This window comes from Erpetoichthys calabaricus, chromosome 17, assembly GCF_900747795.2.
Source record: "Erpetoichthys calabaricus chromosome 17, fErpCal1.3, whole genome shotgun sequence".
NCBI classification, from domain to species: Eukaryota; Metazoa; Chordata; class Cladistia; order Polypteriformes; family Polypteridae; genus Erpetoichthys; species Erpetoichthys calabaricus.
In genome coordinates, this window is record NC_041410.2 from 18128506 (window position 1) to 18149868 (window position 21363).

Genomic DNA, 21363 nt, shown 5'->3' on the forward strand with positions numbered 1-21363 from the left:
TGCGTCTGGGGAAATGTCATTTAATTCAATAAGCATATCTGTACTAAAGCCGTTTCGTTTTGTAGAGACGTGATTCTGTTGCCTTTGCTGACACCGACGGCCGGCAGAGTGGAGCACAGCAAGTTTAGTGTACAGGTTGTGGTGTTCATGTGCCAGCCACGGAGTCTGGGAAGCCGCTGCGTGATGAAATATCATGGAGGGTGGGTGCATCCTGGGACAGTTCATTTCAACGCACTTCTGTTATTGGTTTTCTTCATGCAGTCTCGTGTTTGTTTTTTTATTGCTGTGTCGTCGTATATGCGGTGGTGTGGGCGGTCACGTCCGGGCGGCTGTACAACCTGGCTTGCACGCTTCACCTCAGGTTTAGTTCACAGGCCTTGGGCATGGTAAAGTTTCCATTTAATTCAATAACTCTATTTGAACTAAAGCGGTTTCTTTGTGTGGGCGCCTTCGTTCATTGTTTTTATCCATACGGGCTCATTTACAGGTCGTAGTTTACAGATTGTGTTGTTTGGGCGCCACCTACTGACTCTGGGAAGCCGCTGCATTTGACTCTGGGGCACCGCGCCGCAGTGCGCATGTGCTTCGGTGCGTCCGCCGTGCATAAATTAACTGTGGTTTAGTAATATAGAATAGGCTTCTTCACTGGGAAGAAACACTACTTTTTCCTGATGATAACACAATAATTAGACGATCTGCAAGTCTCCGACTTAAAGTTTAAAGTCAAACAATATCTACAGTAGATATTTCTGTCATATCACTTATGTCCATATATTCGATCTCTTTTCACTTTTACCTTTTCGTCAATATCACATTGAATTTTGATTCCGTGTTTCGAATTTTCGCTGTTCCGTCATTTCACTAAGTAATAATTTCCATTTGTTTACATTAATGCGATCTTTATTATCATTTTTTTTGAGATTTTCACATTTTCGTACTTCTATTATCTCTAACCTGCTCTGTATGTGTACCGTGCCAACATTTTTGAATTCTTTACAACGTTCTACTTTGTTAACTACTCTTTGTCTTTTATTTTTGGCCCCGGGCATGGTTAAACCTCTTGGCACAAAGCCTTGTCTCGTGGGACGTTAAAGTATCTCTCTGAGAAGATCACATCTCGTCTCTCTTTTTTTATTATAATAGAGAGAACTGTTTTGGGAGGTTTCAGCCAGCACACATGAACCTTACAGAAGTGACAGGATCATTGCAAAGACCAAACAGCATCACCCTGCATTGCCATAGTCCTTATCCTAAAATAAATACTCTCTTAGACCTGTCCTTAGGGGTAACTGTAAACTTCCAGTACCTAGTAATTTCCTCTATCTATCTATCTATCTATCTATCTAGTGAAGGATCCAAAGTGTGAAATAATTTACCTGCTAATTTAGTCTAGCAAACTTCTCCATACTGGGAACTGGTAAAGCATCTCTTACATTGAAGAGAAATTGCAGCTCCTGTTATCAGAACCACTGGCACTGTCTATTAAGCTTAAGGACCTGGACGTGCTGAAAATGTGCCGTTTTTACAGCTCAAGGTCCTGGACCTGGGTTTGTCGAAAATGGTATGCAGACTCAGCTTCACTGTCAGTTATTTTGCCCTTAGTTGCTCTTGGACGATTCTTCTACCACTACCTTAACACACTCCACCTCAGCAAGTGCCTCTCATTGAGTGTCTTCAACATGTGAATGGAAATGTGTTGGGGTAAGGGCTCAGAAAACAGCATGAAGTCAAATGCTAATTCATAGTGGACTTTTGCAGAATCGCAGTTTCACAGCTGCCAGGGCTTGCTGCCTTTTCACATCCTGCTTTTTTGTGGCACTGCCAGCTTGTCATTCTCGTGCCCTGCAGTTGTTTGCACAGCAAACATCATCCGAAGAGCCTTGATAAGTGCAGGGAGGTCACAGTGTTCCCTCCATCGACATCTCTGGGCAGATGTCCAGCAAAATCTACAAAACTGGCAATTCCACCACTAAACACATTTCAGTAGAAGCGGTGGCTTCCTTCCAACTATAATGTTCAGTGGCCAACTGTGACCAAGCATGGTTGGTTCCCATGGCTTTGCTCTAAATAATATCAACAGCTGACAGGCAGCATTTTCCTTTCACAATTTGAAAGAGCCCAAAGACAGAGCATATCTCGCTTAGAAAGAGAACAGGGCATCTTCTCCTGGGTGAGTTACAGGTTCTCCAAACCAATTGTTTGGATCTCTCCTATCCATATCAGAAAGGGGCCCTAAGGACTTGAAACATCCCAGATCAAGCCATTAAACTCATCTCTGCCTCAGATTACATGGCATTTCTGAACATATCTACAGCTGCTTTCCAGTCACATTATAATCACCAAGAAAATTACTCTCTACGAAAGGGAACATACATGGGTTAATAATTCAGGCAGATCAGATAAATAAGATGCATTGTATTTTGTGTCTGACAACACAGTGGTGCTGTACTAGAAGGGCCAGAGCAGACTGAACTTGCTAAGGAGACTCAGGTCTTTGGATGTTCTACCAGTCCTTAGTAGCCAGTGTGGTGTTCTGCGCTGTGGTCTCCTGGAGAAGCAACCTGAGCTCAAAAGAAGCACAAATGACTGAACAAACTTAATCAGGAAAGCCTGCTTCATCACGGGACGAACCCTGGACACAATGGAAGCTGTTCTGGGAAAAAAAGACGATGATGGCAAAATAGGAAGGCATCATGAAATATCCCCTCCAGGAGGTGCTCTCTCTCTTGGAGCACTTTAAACCTCAGGCTCGTTCCACTAAAGTGTGCTTGTGGTGTAGCGGGTCCACAGCCCACGTTAAAAAGGCCACTTTTAAAATAATCACCGCACTCACGGCTTAGCGAGGGGGCGTGGTGGTGTGTGGCCGAGCGGTACCCAGGGAATTTGTGATGCGGGTGGTTCTCACTTAAGTGCACGGGCGAGGAGTTGTCTGCATCCGTAATTGTTCCTGGGAGCTGCTGATTGCCACAGCTGATCCATGTCCCTGTGATATATAGAAGCGCGAGGCGGCTAGTAGGGGAGGATAAAGAAAGATAAGACGGACGGAGGGTAAGGAGGAGAAGACGGCAGGAAGCATGAGGGAGAAAGCTGGTACAGGAGAGAAGGAGAATGAGCGAGCGCAGCCTTGTGCCGAGAACAAGCAGCTGTGAGAGGCGAGCCCGAGTAGGGTGTTTGGCCGGCACCCAAGGGCCGATGGTAGTGGTCGCTCCTGCTGAGCACTTGTTTGGAGCAGAAGTGTCCAGGAGAAGGTTGGCTCACTGCAGCAAAGGCAGCAGGAGTCGGAGATTTGGAATAGAAGCCCCAGTGTGAGCAACCTGGTCGCTGGGGAGCCCAAGTCTTGGTCTAGGTGAGCAGAACCGGAGCCAGGGATCGGAAGGCCACCAGACCAGTAGAGCAAAGAAGGTCAGCTGCATGTAGGGTGACTCCCCTGGTGCATAGCCTGAAATGGGAGACACAGGGGAGTCGCCAGTAATAGAAGGCACCGGGCTTTGTGATTTTAAAGAGGCTGCTTCCAGCCATTGTTTTAACTTCATTGTTGTTTTTAAAGGATGTTTTTTTTTTCTATTGGATTTTAATCTGCACTTTTCACCACTGTTTTTATTGGATTATTTATTTAAGGAATTGATGCACTGCACTATTTCATTTGGACACTGTTTTGTTGGTTTTAAAATAAAAGCACTTGGCACTTTTACACCATCCCCTTGTTTCATTGTTGTGCCTCACTGCCAAGCTCATCGGTGACATTACCGATGGTGTCCGGTTCAAGGGCTCCCAGAAGGAAGATGAGAGCGTGGAGCAAACCCGCATCATCACAGCGCTAAGAAGCGTTTCTTTTCCACCCACTGCTGTCAATGCTTCCTCCCAATGTATTCGTGAAGTTTATTTTTATACACTTATTTATTGATTGATCAACTGGCTGTATTATTTGTCTTGTGAGTTTGTATCCTTCTTTTTTATGTTTCTCCTGCTGTATGCATCTGAATTTCTAATAAACTTTATTTAATCTAATCTAGTCCTAGCCACTGAGCCTCCATGCTGCCTGCAAAAAAAGACATTAGCAAGAAATAGCCCTTAAATGGAAAGTGTAAGGCTACTCTTACACTTAACTCGAACCCCAGTCACTCTGTTCACAAATAGTAATTCTTATAACATGTAGTTGTAGTGTTTGTATTTTACATTTCAATGCTGGGAAGCCATTTTCGTTGTAGCAAAAAGCAGTTACATATAGCAACACTTCAAAAATTACTCCCTTACAGATGGCATTGTAACCTCAACCCCACTCCCAGTTTCATAAGAATTTTTCATAACCCCTGAGAACCACTGCCGTAGTCACTAGAGGATCATACCAGCCTAAAATAAATATGCTTTCTCTAAAAAAAAATAAATCTGAATTTTATTGCTAGTGATATTTAAAGTAGTAGCATGTTTAAATAAACGAGGTAACCATGAAAATATGAAATATCTGACGGACCAGCAAGTCAATGGCAACAAAAAATGTCACACAAAAGAGAAGTTATTATGTTTTATATCAGTCTCTCATTTACTTTTGTTAGGAGCTGGGTACCGTTCCTTGAATGACCTGCCTGATCTTTTCGGCATCCGCAGCCACGGCTTTATTATGTGGATTGATTTTAAGAGCGGCATCATAATCCTGCAGACCTGTTCAAAAGAAAAGGACAAAAATGCAAATGTGAAGGTATCGTTCTTAAAAAAAAAAAAAAAGGTCTCAAACTTTGTACAAAATTATTTATTTTACTGTACATCTGTGTGTGCGGAGTTTAAATGCAGAACATTGGATATGTGGAAGAAAAATGAGACTTACAGCACATAAAGTGTTTTGGTATGCTTTCCACATTAAAATATGGCAAAAAATGTCAGAAACTTGTTCAAGAATATCAGGAAACCACATAAATGTTACGTGAACAATAAAGACAACATGCTGTTTTAGTAGGATTAATAAATCAGCAGGTGTTCTGCACCCAGCAAAGACTGGACAGCTAGCATACAACGAAATTTCAAGGGCAAGAGCTGAACCTGAGAGACATGAGAAGAACAAAAGTGTAGTAGATGGAAACTTTTATTTAGGTGTGTAAGCCAATGAATCAATCAGACTAAACGTCAGGTGATGTCTATACATTAATTCAGCACTGTTATGTAAATTCAATTATCTACAAATATGAGCCTGTAACTTTGCTTATGGACCATTCCGCCTCAGGCTGCTGAGATGAAGTGTATCCCTCTTTAGCATTTGCTGGGGAGAAATAAAAGATGCAGTGGACAAGTTTCCTCCTACCTGGTTCTTGACTCAGAGAGGACTCCTAGTTTGAGGACAATATTCAGTCAGTCAGTCAATATCCCAGCCAACACAGGGCGCAAGGCAGGAACAACCCCTGGGCAGGGCGCCAGCCCAATGCAGGGCACACACACCACCCACCAAGCACACACTAGGGACAATATAGGATCGCCAATGCACCTAGCCTGCATGTCTTTGGACTGTGGGAGGAACCCGGAGCACCCGGAGAAAACCCATGCAGATATGGGGAGAACATGCAAACTCCACACAGGGAGGACCCGGGACGCAAACCCAGGTCTCCTGACTGCGAGGCAGCAGTGCTACCACTGCGCCACCGTGCCACCCAGGACAATATTTCCTTTCTTCAATATTTAAAATATAAAATGTAATTTTTCCCATAGATACTTGATGCTGCAGTCTTATCCCTGTGCCACCATACCCCTGATCTTCCTAACAGCTAACTAGTTAGATTTTCCCCCCAAAAGAATGGATGAAATCATACGTTTATTTCCACACTACATCGGAGTTTGAATTATTATTTTTGAATAGACAAAAAGTAGTTATTCATGCACATACAACAGCAACTTCTAAATCACATTCGCCCCCTGCTCACTTAACTCGCCAACCCCTTCCCCGCCCCCCACCAGCACCATGTACCGTTGTGAAGAGAGGTCAGAACGCACCCCAAGGAGTTGCAGTTGCTCATCCGAAACCCCTCTTAAACGGTAATACAATGGGTAACAAATTCATTATTTTTAACCTCCTCTTTGCTTGATCAGCTGCTGGATTGATGCTGCCGTCGTGTGATCTGCATCTCGTGCGGCGCTTCAAAAATTTAAAATCCTGTACAGCAGCTGTCCTTTTGCCTCACTGCCTTGTCTCTCTTGTCCCCCTGACATCCTGTTCCGTTATTTCACGGAGTAATAATTTCCATTTGTTTGCGCTAATGCGATCTTTACTCTCTTTTTTTTGTTTCGAGACTTTCGAATTTTCCTACTCCCATTATCTCTAACTTGCTCTGCATGTGTATCACGGGACTTGCTTCCATAGGTTGTAAGTATGACGTGACTTGTCCACCTTGCAGGACGTGAAAGTGTCTCTCCATCTCTCTTGCAAAGATCACGTCTCGTTGCAAGATTTTTTTTTTTATAATGAGTGATAATGTAGATTTTTGCAGATGATGATGTCCTGTTTGCTTCATCAGGCCGTGATCTTCAGCTCTCTCTGGATCGGTTCGCAGCTGAGTGTGAAGCGGCTGGGATGGGAATCAGCACCTCCAAATCCGAGACCATGGTCCTCAGCCGGAAAAAGGGTGGAGTGCCCTCTCAGGGTTGGGAGTGAGATCCTGCCTCAAGTGGAGGAGTTCAAGTATCTCGGGGTCTTGTTCACGAGTGAGGGAAGAATGGAGCATGAGATCGACAGGCGGATCGGTGCGGCGTCCACAGTGATGCGGGCTCTGCATCGGTCTGTCGTGGTGAAAAAGGAGCTGAGCCATAAGGCAAAGCTCTCAATTTACCGGTCGATCTATGTTCCTACCCTCACCTATGGTCATGAGCTATGGGTAGTGACCGAAAGAACGAGACCGCGAATACAAGCGGCCGAAATGAGTTTCCTCCGCAGGGTGTCTGGGCTCTCCCTTAAAGATAGGGTGAGAAGCTCAGTCATCCGGGAGGGGCTCAGAGTAGAGCCGCTGCTCCTCCGCATCGAGAGGAGTCAGATGAGGTGGCTCGGGCATCTGATCAGGATGCCTCCTGGATGCCTCCCTGGTGAGGTGTTCCGGGCATGTCCAACCGGGAGGAGGCCCCGGGGAAGACCCTGGACACGCTGGAGGGACTATGTCTCCCAGCTGGCCTGGGAACGCCTCGGGATTCTCCCGGAAGAGCTAGAAGAAGTGGCCGGGGAGAGGGAAGTCTGGGCATCTCTGCTCAAGCTGCTGCCCCCGCGACCCGACCTCGGATAAGCGGAAGACAATGGATGGATGGATGGATGGATGGATGGATGGATGGAGATAATGTAATGTTAGGTTAACTGACAGCTCCAAACTGGTTCAGTGTGAGTGTGGGTGTGTGTAAGCCCTGAGATGCACTTAAAGCTCTTGTGTCTAATACTGCCAGGATAGGCTCTGGCCCTTGCAAACTTATATTTGATTAAGTCAGCCAAGAATCTTACAACAATATAATTGAGAAACAGTACATTTAATAGTAAACACAATATTACCATTACCACATCAACTGCATAAAATTTGATTTGGTGAATAAATAAAAACATTAGTACAAGCTAACAACAGTAATCATTAATTCCCCACACCCAGAAACATCCAATTTAATGTGAACACACAAATTCACCATGACTGTTACGCTGATGTCACATTACATAATTTCTTGACTTGCTGACTGCCATTGCTAATCTTGTCACTATACCCTTTCAGTTTACAAGACTGAAAATCACTGGACATGTCACATTTAGTGGTCACACAGTTTTCAGCACAGTCATGCTCGCTGCTTTATCTGACAGCCAATAAGATGCTGCATGAAGGAGCCAGTGCAGTACAAAGGGTTAACAGGTAGGGGAGGTCAGCTGCAATTGCTGCCCTTTATTCCCCATTCTCACTTGGTATGTGAAACATGTAACATCAGACACCAGAACACCCGTCTTCCTTACTCCTCGTTGCTACATTTACATGCACTGTACCTCTGGATGAGCATTCATTGGTTGTCATTTCTCATGCACACAAGCTGACATGAGTCGTGGTTTAGTTGGAGTGAGTCACTAGGCATGTCACATTATACGACTGATTGGCTTTAGCAGGAGCGCACTGCCTCCTACTAGCTAAGATTATGTAAATGAAGACAACGACTGAAAATCAATGAAATTGTCAGCTAATGTGACATGGCCTTTATGCATCGATCAGCTTGTGGGTATAATTGTTGTTATGAATTCAGGTACCCCTGATCTTGAATGACCAGAACTATTTACCACAGGGAAGTTAAGTGGGTGGGTGGGGTGCAATAGAATATTTGAGATCTGTGGAAGAAAAATGAGACTTAGGGGGTCACATAGTCATTTAGGCGTAATATAGTTATTGCACATATAGTGTTTTGGAATGCTTTCCACATTGAAATATAAAGCATCTATTTTAGAAGTAGCATAAAAGGGTTACTAAATGTCAGGAAACCAGATAAAGATCAAGTGAATAATAAAGAACAAGAAGGTTGTGGGTGATGGCTCACGACGTTGACTGACTTTCACATACTCAGTAAGGCTTGACAGACGTCACACACACAGAGGAACTCAAGAAGTATTAAAAAGCATTGTAAGGACCAAGAATGTAGTAGAAAAGAGACTTTTATTTTGGGGTATGTAAGCTGGCTCTCTGCTAAACACCTCATGCCTGTTAGCCAATCAGAGTGAACGCAAGCTAGTGAACCAATCAGAGTAAACATTAATTCAGCACTGGGATGTAAACTCAGTTATCCATAAACATAGCGCTCTGCCTTTACTTTGTGACCATTCTGTCACAGGCTGCCGTGGTGGCGTGATGAGAAATAAAAGACACAACGGACAAGCTTCCTCCGGCCTGGTTCTTCGGGTCGATTATTAATAGCTATATACATATATATATATATATATATATATATATATTACTGTATATATATCCATTGTCCACTGCTTATCCATTGTCCACTGTATGTATATATATATATATATATATATATATATATATATATATATATATATATATATATATATATATACTGTATATATATCCATTGTCCACTGCTTATCCATTGTCCACTGTATATACTGTATATATATATATATATATATATATATATATATATATATACACACACACTGTATATATATATCCATTGTCCACTGCTTATCCGAAGTCGGGTCGCAGGGGCAGTAGCCTAAGTAGGGAAGCCCAGACCTCCCTCTCCCCGGCCACCTACTCCAGTTCCTCTGGGGGGACCCCGAGGCGTTCCCAGGCCAGCCGGGAGATATAATCCCTCCAGCGTGTCCTGCATCTGCCTCATGGCCTTCTCCCAGTGGGACATGCCCGGAACACCCCCCTAGAAAGGAGTCCAGGGGGCATCCTGACCAGATGTCCAAACCACCTCAACGGACTCGTCTCAATGTGGAGGAGCAGCAACTTTACTCCAAGTCTCTCCCGGATAACTGAACTCCTCACCCTATCTCTAAGGGAAAGACCAGCCACCCTGTGGAGAAAACTCATTTCGTCCGCTTGTATCCGCGATCTTGCTCTTTCGGTCACTACCCAAAGCTCGTGGCCATAGGTGAGGGTAAGAACATAGATCGACTGATAAATCGACAGCCTCACCTTTTGGCTCAGCTCTCTCTTCACCACGACGGACTGTTGCAGCATATAAGGTAATGATTTCTACCACAGATCTTAACCACTTACCGCTTCATTTTTTGAAAAAAATAAAAAAGGGTGAAGAAGTGACAGCCTCATTAGTGGGGTAGTGACAAGCAGTGAATTTCAGAACTCAGCCCACTACTTTATTCTGCTGCCTTGTGTACTTGGCTGAGACGTTGGCATAAAAAATGAGGATGAAGATGGTCAAAACATTTTTCATAATGAACCTGCAGCAAATGTTTATTGCTTTTGGTGACACTCTGGACTTTTTTTTTTTTTTTTTTTTTAATTGCTCCAGCTAAATATTTTTATTGAAAAAATTAATTATTGGAATTGAAAGGAGAGAGGTGGAATAAACGCAATCCATTGTGTTATTAACTAACAGGTTTACCCATTGACTCATCAGTTCCAAAGTTTGCAAAAAAGACTAATTGCTATCAGAGTCACTCCAAATAATTATTAGCAATAACTTAAGTCAAGAACTTGTACCTCAGGCATTTATTCCCTTCTGCACTTACCTTCTACATACAATTCTAATTCACAGAAAGCTGTTCCACGTCTAATGTGGGCTTTCACTCTGGATTCTGAATTATCAGGAACTGGTGGTGTTAACAACTCAAGGGCCTGAATGAAGGGGGAAGACAAAACAGAACACTTTTCATAACCATTTGTGTTATACGTTGCAAACTACTGAATGTACCATAATGCTTTTTTATAATTTGCATGGACATTTGAAGAGCATTTGTGCCTGTTAAGTGTTTTCTAACGAGTCCAAATATATTCAGACTTTTATGTGAATTAAATATAACAGAACATTCACAGACTCACTTACTCTGATTCAGAGTAGCAGTGGCTACGGCCTGTCCTGGCAGTACAAGCCACAAGACAGGAAACACCCTGGAAATGCTGCCAATTCTACGTAAGGCTAATTAAGTGTAGTCTTATCTAAAGGTTCAAGAAGAAATGCTCCATTAAACTGTACATATGAATACACTTCTATTGTTTTTTTCATCTAAACTTCATTAACCCGCTTTTAATATTAGAGGGTTGTGTGCAGCAAGAAGAAACCATTTCTGGAAAGAACACGATCCATTGCAAAGCTCACCTATGTGCACAAACATGTACACTCACTTTTACTGCAACAATTTACAGTAAACAATTTGCCTAACATGATGTTTTTAAACTTTAACAGGAAATTGGAAATATTCATCTTACCCTGGAGGAATCTTCAATTGCTTTGTGTAGATTTCTTAGTTTGAGGTGGCATGCAGCACGATTTAGAAACAGGGATGGGAGTTTATTGTTCAGTTTAATAGCCAGGTTGTAGGCATTCACTGCAGCAAGGTAGTTCTGTGATGCAAATAATTTACTAAACAAAAACAAAAAAGAACAATTTACAAAATATAAAATAACTTTTTCAACTGGCTTAATCCAATTCAGGGCTGCAACAATGGTACCTGGCAAGAACCAACCCTGGACAGGATGCCAGTCCACTGCAAAGTCCACTCACATACACATAAATGCAAATATATACACTCACACTATGCAATTATCGTATAATGTACGTCATTACAGATGTACCAGGAAAACCAGAGTACCTGAATAAAAATTCATGTAGACTATGGGAGGACATGCGAACTCCACACTGTCCGTGCACTGATTTCAATGCCAGGACATCAGGTTTTTGAAGCAGCAGTGCTACCCACCGCGCCCTCCATTCCACCAAAGAACAAATAAATTCAGATTCAGAAAGTGTTTAGACCCTTAACTTTCTTCATGGAAAATTGGGATAAACTGCAAAAATCCAGGGGTGCAAAGCCCGTAGAAACTTACACTGGATTTGCTGCCAAAGAGGCTTCTACAAACACTTACACAAATGACAGATTGCAGATTTTGATGTTAAATAAATTTGCAGAATCTTTCTGAAAGCATGTTTTCACTTTGACATTATTGGTGGAGTGTAAATAGATGTGTGAAAATTGCAGATGTATCTATTTAAAACAAAGTCTAAAACAATATACAGCATGCAGAAGTTAAAGCACAGAGTCAAAAATAAAACTTCTATTTAAACATGTCACTTACTTTCCCTTCTCTTTTAGCCATTCTGGATTTTTCTCCTCTTCTGTAAGATCCTTCAGTTCTGAGAGATCATTATTCAATGCTTTCCTAGCATCAGCTTGTTTTTTAAGCCACTGCATATACAAAACCACAAAAATAATTAAGATCTGAAAGGAAAATTACAATTACAAACATTGATTTTCTATTCTTCCTTTTTTTCCCTCCACAAACATGGTTGAATTTTAAAGTCAAATATCTGCAATATCTGGGCTGCTGTATGAAGTTGTAAATATACACAGGGTGAGTCAAAGTTATGTTAACACTAATGGTACTGCTATGCATATACGCTTTTACAATTTTTGTGGACAATTTATGTGGTACATGTGTTGAACATGATGGTGAACAGGTTGAGATATTCCTGTAAATCATCTTGCATATATGAAGTATGTTTTGTGAGTAATCTGTTTCTACAAATTCAAATGTCAACATAATTTTGAGTCACCCTGTATATATTGTCACACACGTGCACATGGGGGACATTTTACAGGCTCAAATAATGTTATTCGTCAGCCAGACCAGGGGTTGGCGCTCACACTTCAACCTCTCCCCTCTTGTTCCTCTGCAGTTCAGCTAAAACCCCTGCCTTCTCAATGACATCACTATTCTGCCATCCAATTCTTGACATCACTTCTGGTACCCAGAATCCCCCTTCCTGCGACATCAGTTCCTGTTGCGACCACCCTGACTCCACCTCTTCCTGATATGCAGTCTCAACCTGTTGTGACGTGTTTTTTCTTTTTGCTGAATTTCCAGTATATGGGGTGGCCATCCCCAAATCTTTTTCTGTCTGCTGCCTAATTTTTTTATCACAATATATTATATATGTATTTGTTATGTACATACATTCTCAAATCTGCTTAATCCAAACAATATTATCAGATTAAGGTATACGTAACTTGAGAAAACATATTTTTAAAAGTAACGTCCTCTCACAGAACTATGGCAGACAGACAAATAAGACAGACATGTAGTATGTTAGAGACAAGCAGACGCTACATTGACAGACAGATAAGCAAATACAGTATATTGTACAGATTAACAAAGATACAAGTGCTATACAATTAAGAAACTGATGAGCACTATGTGACAGAGACAGAGAGAGTGACAGAGACAGACAGATGGACGCCTAGGCACTATAAGACAGGGAGTTGGGAACAATGTGATACAAAGAGAGACAGACAGTATATGAAAGAGATGATTGGTGATCTTTGATACATTAACAAATGAGTGCTTTTAGACACACACCATGTGACAGAGAGATAGACTGCTTGGCACTATATAAAATAGGCAGGTGCACACTAAATTGACAGACACACACAGACATAGACGCCGTGTGACGTGTTGGCTAACACAAAGATGACAGACTGTATTGACTGACACAATATGGCAGAGAGGCACTTACTATGCGACAGATGGATAGACACAAAGGAGAGATGGGAACTAAAATAAGACACAGATACAGATTTAGATATATTTACATATAGTTCATTCAGCTTAAAACTTTCACATCCCAACCCAAAGCTGCTACTTCAGGTGTGCCCCAGGGCTCTGTCCTGGGGCCTCTTCTTTTTATTATTACCCTTCTTCCCCTTGGCAATATCTTTCGTAAACACTAATTTTCACGGTTATGCTGATGACACCCAGCTCTGCCTTGCTAGTAAACCCACCTCTTCTTTTCCACCATCTTCACTTATTGACTGCAGTGCTGAAATTAAATCCTGGTTTTCTTCAAATTTTCTTAAATTAAACAGTAACGACAAAACTGAGGTTCTCCTCATTGGTACAAGATCATCATTATCTAAAGCTGATAATCTTTCACTTGCTATTGATAACTCCTTTGTTTCCCCTTATACAATTTATTTTTGTATAGCCCAAAATCACACAGGAAGTGCCGCAATGGGCTTTAACAGGCCCTGCCTCTTGACAGCCCCCCCAGCCTTGACTCTCTTGACCCTTCACCTCAGGTCAAGAGTCTCGGTGTCATCCTTGGCAGTACTCTTATCTTTCCAATCTCACATTAATAACATCACCCGGACTGCTTACTTCCACCTACGTAATATTAATCACATCCACACTTCCCTCAGTCCCCATACCACTGCCATTCTTGTTCACAGTCTTGTTACTTCTCATCTGGACTATTGCAATTCGCTCCTCTTTGGTTTCTAATAAATCTCGCCATAAGCTTCAGCAAGTCCAGAATTCTGCTGCTCGCAGAATATTACTCCGGTCTTGCAGCAGCTTCATTGGCTCCCGATTAAGTTTCAAATTGATTTTAAAATTCTGCTGTTAACATTTAAGGCCATTCATAACCTTGCCCCTCCATATCTGTCAGACCTTCTTCATGTTGCCATTCCCTCCCGTAATCTTAGATCCTCTTCCTCCATCCATCTGACCGTCCTTCTCGCCCATCTAACCACCATGGGGGGCCGAGCATTCAGACGTTCTGCTCCCAAGCTCTAGAACTCACTACCTACTGACCTTAGAAATATCGAGTCATTTTCAACCTTCAAATGTAAATTTAAAACCCATCTGTTTAAAACGGCTTTTTCTCTATGATTACAGTAGCTTTGTTTGGTTTTAATTTTTATATTTTCTGATGTTTTAAGTTTTGTTTATAATGTGTTTTTTTTTTTTATTTATTGTTTGTTCGGTGTCCTTGAGTGCTTAGAAAGGCGTCTTGTATAAATAAAATGTATTATTATTATAGATAGGACAGCCACTATATAATATAGAGTAAGTCTGTGTCTTTTAAAATGGTTATCGATTTTAAATTAAACAGTAAAATTATAAATATAATTATAGTTAAAAACACTGATTTACTTCTTCTTCTTCAGGCACTAGAGATTCTCGTAGAGCTGTAGGAAACACACGAGGTGTGAAGTTGATTTGAATTGTGCCTGCAGATCGAGGGGGAGGCAAGGATACCACCAATGGCTTCTTGGACTGAGCTAATTGGAAACAAGAACAAAGGCTTTCATTACAAATCAAATCGGATGATTTTGCCTTTTTCTTTGCACATTAAAAGGCATGCAGTTTAAAATTACAGGAGTATTTGGGTTACAAGAAATACCCAGAAAAAAAACTTTAGAGAAAAGATACAGGCCACTGTGCTTTGATTGCTAAATGTCCTCCTTTTCCCACCTAATAAGATAATCTACCTGATTTGGTCCCAGTTTGAGTGTCAGATTTCGGCAGATCCTTTACTCCATTTGTGTTTCTTTTTTCCGCTTCCAGCTTCTGCTGGGCTATTTTGTGCTCAGCTTCTATCCTCTGCTTCTCCTTCCAGCGCTCCAGCTCTTCTGCTGCTCTGCGTCGCTCCACTTCTTTGATTTCCTCAATCTTTTTCCTTTGGTCCTCCTCTATCTGTTGGAAGGAACAAAGTGTTATGTTTTTCCATTTAATACATTTTACACACTAAAAGGATTTTCTTTTTAATCTTAATGACTCCACTATTATATCCCTGGGGAGAAAAATGAATGTTTAAATTTATTCAGTGTATTTCATCTGCTGTGACTAAATAATTGTTGCATAGGAATTTTCTTTACCTTCATTATGGTCTCCAATGCATATTTTTCATTGGCTTTCTTCTTAGCAGCCTTTGCTTCTGCTTCTTTTAAGGCATTTTCTTGGGCTTTTAAAATGGCATTTTGCCTAATATTTTGAAGATTCTCTTTTTCAACTGGAAGAAACAAACTAAAATTTTAATACACAATTAAGTTCATTTTTTTTTTTTTTACCAATAATGGGCAAAGCACATGAAGGCAAATATCTTTAATGATTTTGATAGAATATTTATTAACCGGCAATAAATGAGACTCTCCTAAAAGAATGAGGGGTGAATGTTTCAGTTTAGTATGTCAGATAGGGCAGCTGTTCTCCAGATCAGTCACTTCCTACAGGTTTTCATCCCAATTAGCCCTTTTCACAAAATTTGGAGGTGACGCAGTGAAGGGTAAGTCTGCCATCTGTACGTCTGCCAGTAATGAATGCCGAGTATTCTAGACAAATAGATAGAGATATCCTAAAATCCACCACCAGCTCCTTGGTTTTGCTGGTGTTCAGGTGTAGGTGGTTTGAGTCGCGCCATTTAACAAAGTCATTGATTAGGTCCCTATACTCCTCCTCCTGCCCACTCCTGATGCAGCCCACGATAGCAGTGTCATCAGCGAACTTTTGCACGTGGCAGGACTCCGAGTTGTATTGGAAGTCCGATGTATATAGGCTGAACAGGACCGGAGAAAGTACAGTCCCCTGTGGCGCTCCTGTGTTGCTGACCACAATGTCAGACGTGCAGTTCTCAAGACACACATACTGAGGTCTGTTTGTAAGATAGTCCACGATCCATGCCACTAGGTATGAATCTACTCCCATCTCTGTCAGCTTATCCCTAAGGAGCAGAAGTTGGATGGTGTTGAAGGCGCTAGAGAAGTCCAGAAACATAATTCTTACAGCACCACTGCCTCTGTCCAAGTGGAAGAGGGATCAGTGTAGCATGTAGATGATGGCATCCTCCACTCCCTCCTTGTCCTGGTATGCGACCTGCAGAGGGTCGAGGGCGTGGTGGACCTGTGGCCTCAGGTGGTGAAGCAGCAGCCGCTCCATGGTCTTCATCACATGTGACGTCAGAGCGACAGGCCGGAAGTCATTGAGCTCACTAGGACGTGACACCTTTGGGACTGGGTTGATGCAAGATGTTTTCCAAAGCCTCTGGACTCTCCCCTGTTCCAAGCTCAGGTTGAAGATGCGCTATAGAGGACTCCCCTAGTATTCTACTCCTCTACATCCACTTCAAATTATTGATTTTTGCAATATAAGAAGTATCATTGAAAACCCCTGCAAATGAAAGCATCAACACTGGACAGAGACAGTAACATTTCAGAGGAGGAATTCTTTTATAAATACTACGGTAAATCTGTTAACTTCATCATGTCAGTATGCTAACTGTTTCAGGTAATATTTTTTATATTTAACATTAGCTCGCTCCGTTTCGACAGGTGTCAGTATATTGTACTATATATATAAAATCCAACGTCTGTCTGTCTGTCCGCTTTTCATGAGAGAACTACTGAACAAATTTAGATCGGGTTTTTTTCTATAATTTTCTTAAACATTCCGGTTGATTTCACAACTTCTCTCATCGTGCTAAGTATCACAGTTTGGTTGCGGCAGCGATTTATTTGTGTGAATCCGAGAGAGAGGGGGCGGGGCCGAGGGGAGGGGGAGGCAGGACCTCAGGAGTAGGGAGGTGGGCGGGGCCCTCCTCACTCACACGCCAGCCTCCGTTCGAGTTGCTCTACCTCTCACCACATGTTGGAGTGCACCTTGCCTCCACTTGGCTAGCGATACCCGTTTGTTCAGCAGACATTATCATCTACAGATTGTTAAAGTGTAACATTTGACGTTTTTGAGAGTGAGATCTCAGCTACGTGAGTTTTAGAGAGTACTTGCTCATTGGCAGAGATATCATGGCCACGTGCTCCTCACCCACATGGGGGACCCTCGCCCATCAGAACTAAACATGATCAGATACAGTGGCAATGTTTGACGTTGGGGCATACCGACCTTTGCCAACTTTTTACATTTTTGGCAAAGAGATCACAGCTATATTCTCGTCCCCGATAGCAAAACCAAAGATACTGTATATTAAGAGGCCCTCAGATATGAAAGCTATCAATATAAATTCTTTTCAATACAAATTATTAAATTTTATTTTTTGATGTTTAAAAAGTTTGTCCTGTTTTACTACTACGTGGGCGGAGCAGTGGGGGACAGCTAGTACACAATAAACAATAGAACTTAGCTGTAATCTTATAAAATAACTGTATTTCATCTGCCTTTTTCTTAGCAGCCATTTTATCATTGCACTGTTTTCAGAAGTTTTCATGTTTGTTGTATGCGAGTTATTAAGTTCCTGACAAGAAACATGCAGACATACAGAATTTAAACTTTTGCTTCATTAAATATAATTTAATTACACTGCAATTATGTTAAGTTGTAGATGTTGACCAGGAGCAGGTGCTGCAATATCGCTGTGTTCCATTGCTGGGCTCTGGTCTATCAGCACCGACTCTCACATGTTAATTCCGAGTCAAGCCCTTTCAAAAGCCGATTCCCAAGTCAGTAAAAACACCAGTTGTGCTATCCAAGAACAGTTTGTTGATGAACAATGCCTTTTCCAGCATGATGGAGCACCAGGGCCAAAAGGCAAAAGTGATAACCAAGTGGCTCGGGGAACAAAACATTGAAATTTTGGTTCCATGGCCAGGAAACTCCCCAGACCTTAATCCCATTCCAAACTTGTGGTCAATCCACAAGAGGCGGGTGGACGAACAAAAACCCACCAGTTCTGACAAACTCCAGGCATTGATTATACAAGAATTGGCTGCCATCAGTCAGAATTTGGCCCAGATGTTGATTGCCAGCATGCCAGGGCAAACTGCAGAGGTCTTGAAAAAGAAAGAAGGGCCAACACTGCAAATTTTGAATCTTTGTATAAAGTTAATGTAATTGTCCATAAAAGCCTTTGAAACGTATGAATTGCTTGTAATTCTACTTCAGTATACCATAGAAACATCTGACAAAAAGATCTGAAAACAGTGAAGCAGCAAACTTTGTGAAAACCAACACTTGTGTCATTCTCAAAACTTTTGCCCATGACTGTATTATTTTGGCACCACCATAGTCCAATGAAGCCAACATTTTCAGTGTGAGACTTCAACATTTGACTTTTAACTCTCCATCTGGTACTTCTTTCAAAAATGTGACGATTAAGAAATTTGATCTACATTTAGTCAAACATCCTACAGAGCCCATAAATAATAAGACTTCAGAAGATGTAGAACTGCAATTTCTACATTACTTGAGTTGGAGTCTACAGTATATAAATGCCATTTCAACCATCAAAAGCCTATCTGCTTTTACTACCTGCTATTGTAAAACGATATTTAAAAAGCAAGTATTTTATGTTCTGTACTAACACGTGATTACATTCAATTATCATTGTTATTTTTGAATATGATTCACTGTTGCAAAAAATATTTAATAAAAATGTTATAACTGACTCTCACTGTACATTAATAAACCTAAAGGGATTTATCAGAAGGATTTACCATTTTGTAAAACGAGATGCTCCCAGATGGCCCCTTCTCTTTTATGCAGAGTGAAGACAATTTCTCCGTCCCCAATCTTTGCTGCGCTTTTGCTGTCGTCTACTGCCGCACTGAGAAAAGCTTCGAACAAGAATGGGGGGGCGCTAACCTTCCGAGAAACAGACAACACCAGTGAAACAGAATGTAAAGTTTACAATAAGGAGACACTGCTTGCACCGACAATATTTCTGCATGTATTTACAGAGTTAACTGCATATACCTTTTACATAAATCGTGTGCTATTTAAAAAAACGCAATGGCAATTCAAACAAATTGCGTTTCCATTTATATTTAAATACATACCTTAAGATATTCATCTGCAGAAAGTATATCAACTTTTCCAGCTCTTGCTTCTTTTAGAGGTACAGTTATATAGATCATAGATTCCGTTTGAGTCCATGTGTAGTCTTTGATAAGCAGCGGCATGACTACTGTTTCAAATTTTCAAAGACGATAGGATGCCAAGCTCAGCGTCGCTAGTCACGCGTTCGGTTGCTAGGGCAGTTTGCAACATTTCCTGTCACGTGACTATTCGAAGCGTCTCCTGGGATTTATCTACCTATGCTTGTATTTTACGTCATTGGATGCGACACCTAGTAGTAAACGGTCAGGTAATATACCTGGTTTGCCTTATTAGTTTATATCCTGTAAATAGTGCTTGAAGTGGGACAGTTTTTGGAGTGTTCCATGTGTACCGGCAGGCTTTGAAGTCAGTCGCTACTCACCAATATGCAACATTGGCTTTTCTTACAGCCTCATGGTACGATAACGCCACTCGTGTTAACCGGCAGCTGTCCATCCTCTGATGAGAATTGTATCGCTCCAAGAATAAAAAGTCGCAATTAGTGTAAATCGTCCTAATTCGGGTTGTTCTAAAGTGTAATGATTTACTTCATGAGCCTGAAATACATAATTAACAAGTAGTTGAGTCGGATATGTAAAATATTAAATGTGTGCTTCAATTTAAATGTTAAATATTTTCGATTGAAATGGCAGTGTCATTTTTCACCCTCTGGAAAAGGTCCATAGAGGGCTAGATTCCTAGTAAAGGTTCAAAAACAACATCTTACTTGTAATTACTGACCTTGAAACAATCTAAAACAATAGCTCACATGATTTAGTTTCAAATGTCATTTTTAACTTTCATGGAGTGGCTTCTAGAGGGCTAGGACTACCAGTAAAGTATCAACTATCAAAACATATATTTGTGATCAGAAACCTTCAAACAGCATAAAATATCAGTCCACATACTTCTATTATCAATCTCCATTGTTTCCAAGTTTTGAAAAAAGGAGTAGCTTTGGCTGCTCATATTCCATTAGGGGATGAACCCCTTCTGATCATTTTTCACATCACTTAATCAGAGGTGAACTGAGATACGGAAACTGGGAGGGATGATGTGATCATTTCTGATAAAGATGTATTGTGGCATGTGCAAGCTTCAGTTTTAAGTCAGGATGGACAACACTTTAGTAAATGGTGGTTGTTGTAATCAGGGCCGGATTTATATGAAAAGAGGCCCTAGGCTATTCCACTTATGAGGCCCTTTCACCTTCCATTTCTAAGTTTGTAAATTACATGAGAGATAATAAAATACGTAATACGCGTTGATCTTAACCAATACATTTTTATGTTTGTTTATTAGTCATATGCGTAGAATTTCTCCTTATTTTCGGTTCAGTGTTTTAGTGTTCACTGTTTTTAGAATAGTGTAATTTTAATTTTGCTAACAATTTGAATGTAGGCCCCTCTTGATCTTGAGGCCCTAGGCTGAAGCCTAGTTAGCCTATAGGAAAATCTGGCCCTGGTTGTAATTAATATAAGGTCAGCCTAGTAGAAAATTTGAAACTTTGGTAGATCCATTGCCCCAGCTACCTTAAGCATTTGCAGGAAGGACTTGCATATTTGTGGGGTTTTATTATTCCATATCAAAGTGGAGAAACATGTATCCAATTAATTGAAGAAAGATCTTTATGACATTGATCTAACCAGCATTTAACATGGCTCCAGGAACACAACACAAAGCATTTAATGTGCTACATAACTTATGACGGGGTTTGAGAATAAAGCTTGTTACAATAACTAATTTCCTTCGGGATTAATAAAGTTTTCTGATTCTGATTAAATCTTGACAAACAGCGAGAATAAAGTAGAAATGTTGACTTTATTCTCGTCATAAGCGTCGAAATTAAAGTGGAAATGTCGAGAATAAAGTCAACATGTCGTCACACTATTACAAAGGTACATTACACAGTATTGAAAAAAATACAACTTGGCTTGCAGTATTATCCAGTAGTATAGAAACAGTATAGTATAGAAACAGTATTCACACATTTGAACATAATGGTCCACATCTGACCTTTTAAATCCAAAGTATCTCCAGACAACAAACGTGACTCCTTTTTCCAGCAAAAGTTCTT

General features: G+C 41.1%; 1 protein-coding gene across 2 annotated transcripts; it reads right to left on the reverse strand.

Moving 5' to 3' along the window:
• Positions 1-4376: 4376 nt before the first annotated feature.
• dnaaf4 (dynein axonemal assembly factor 4) lies at positions 4377-19465 on the reverse strand. Of its 2 annotated transcripts, none has more exons than XM_028822949.2 (9): positions 19247-19465; positions 18905-19052; positions 15341-15474; positions 14954-15158; positions 14616-14743; positions 11760-11869; positions 10893-11046; positions 10196-10301; positions 4377-4659 (listed from the first exon to the last, which is right to left on the reverse strand). In XM_028822949.2, the coding sequence occupies exons 1-9, from the start codon at positions 19367-19369 to the stop codon at positions 4550-4552; spliced, it is 1218 nt and encodes a 405-aa protein (XP_028678782.1). In that variant the 5' UTR covers positions 19370-19465; the 3' UTR covers positions 4377-4549. The 2 variants fall into 2 exon arrangements, with proteins under 2 accessions (XP_028678782.1, XP_051776449.1); XM_051920489.1 differs by having other exon boundaries at positions 18905-19047; positions 19247-19456.
• Positions 19466-21363: the final 1898 nt, after the last annotated feature.

Bases quoted from the DNA above. Each gene is read 5' to 3' on its own strand.
- dnaaf4 (XM_028822949.2), bottom strand. From the start codon at position 19,369: ATGCCGCTGCTTATCAAAGACTACACATGGACTCAAACGGAATCTATG. The intron at 15,475-18,904 runs GTAAATCCTTCT...TGTTTCTTCCAG, and splicing joins GCATCTCGTTTTACAAAATG to TTGAAAAAGAGAATCTTCAA. The intron at 15,159-15,340 runs GTAAAGAAAATT...TCCTTCCAACAG, and splicing joins CATTGGAGACCATAATGAAG to ATAGAGGAGGACCAAAGGAA.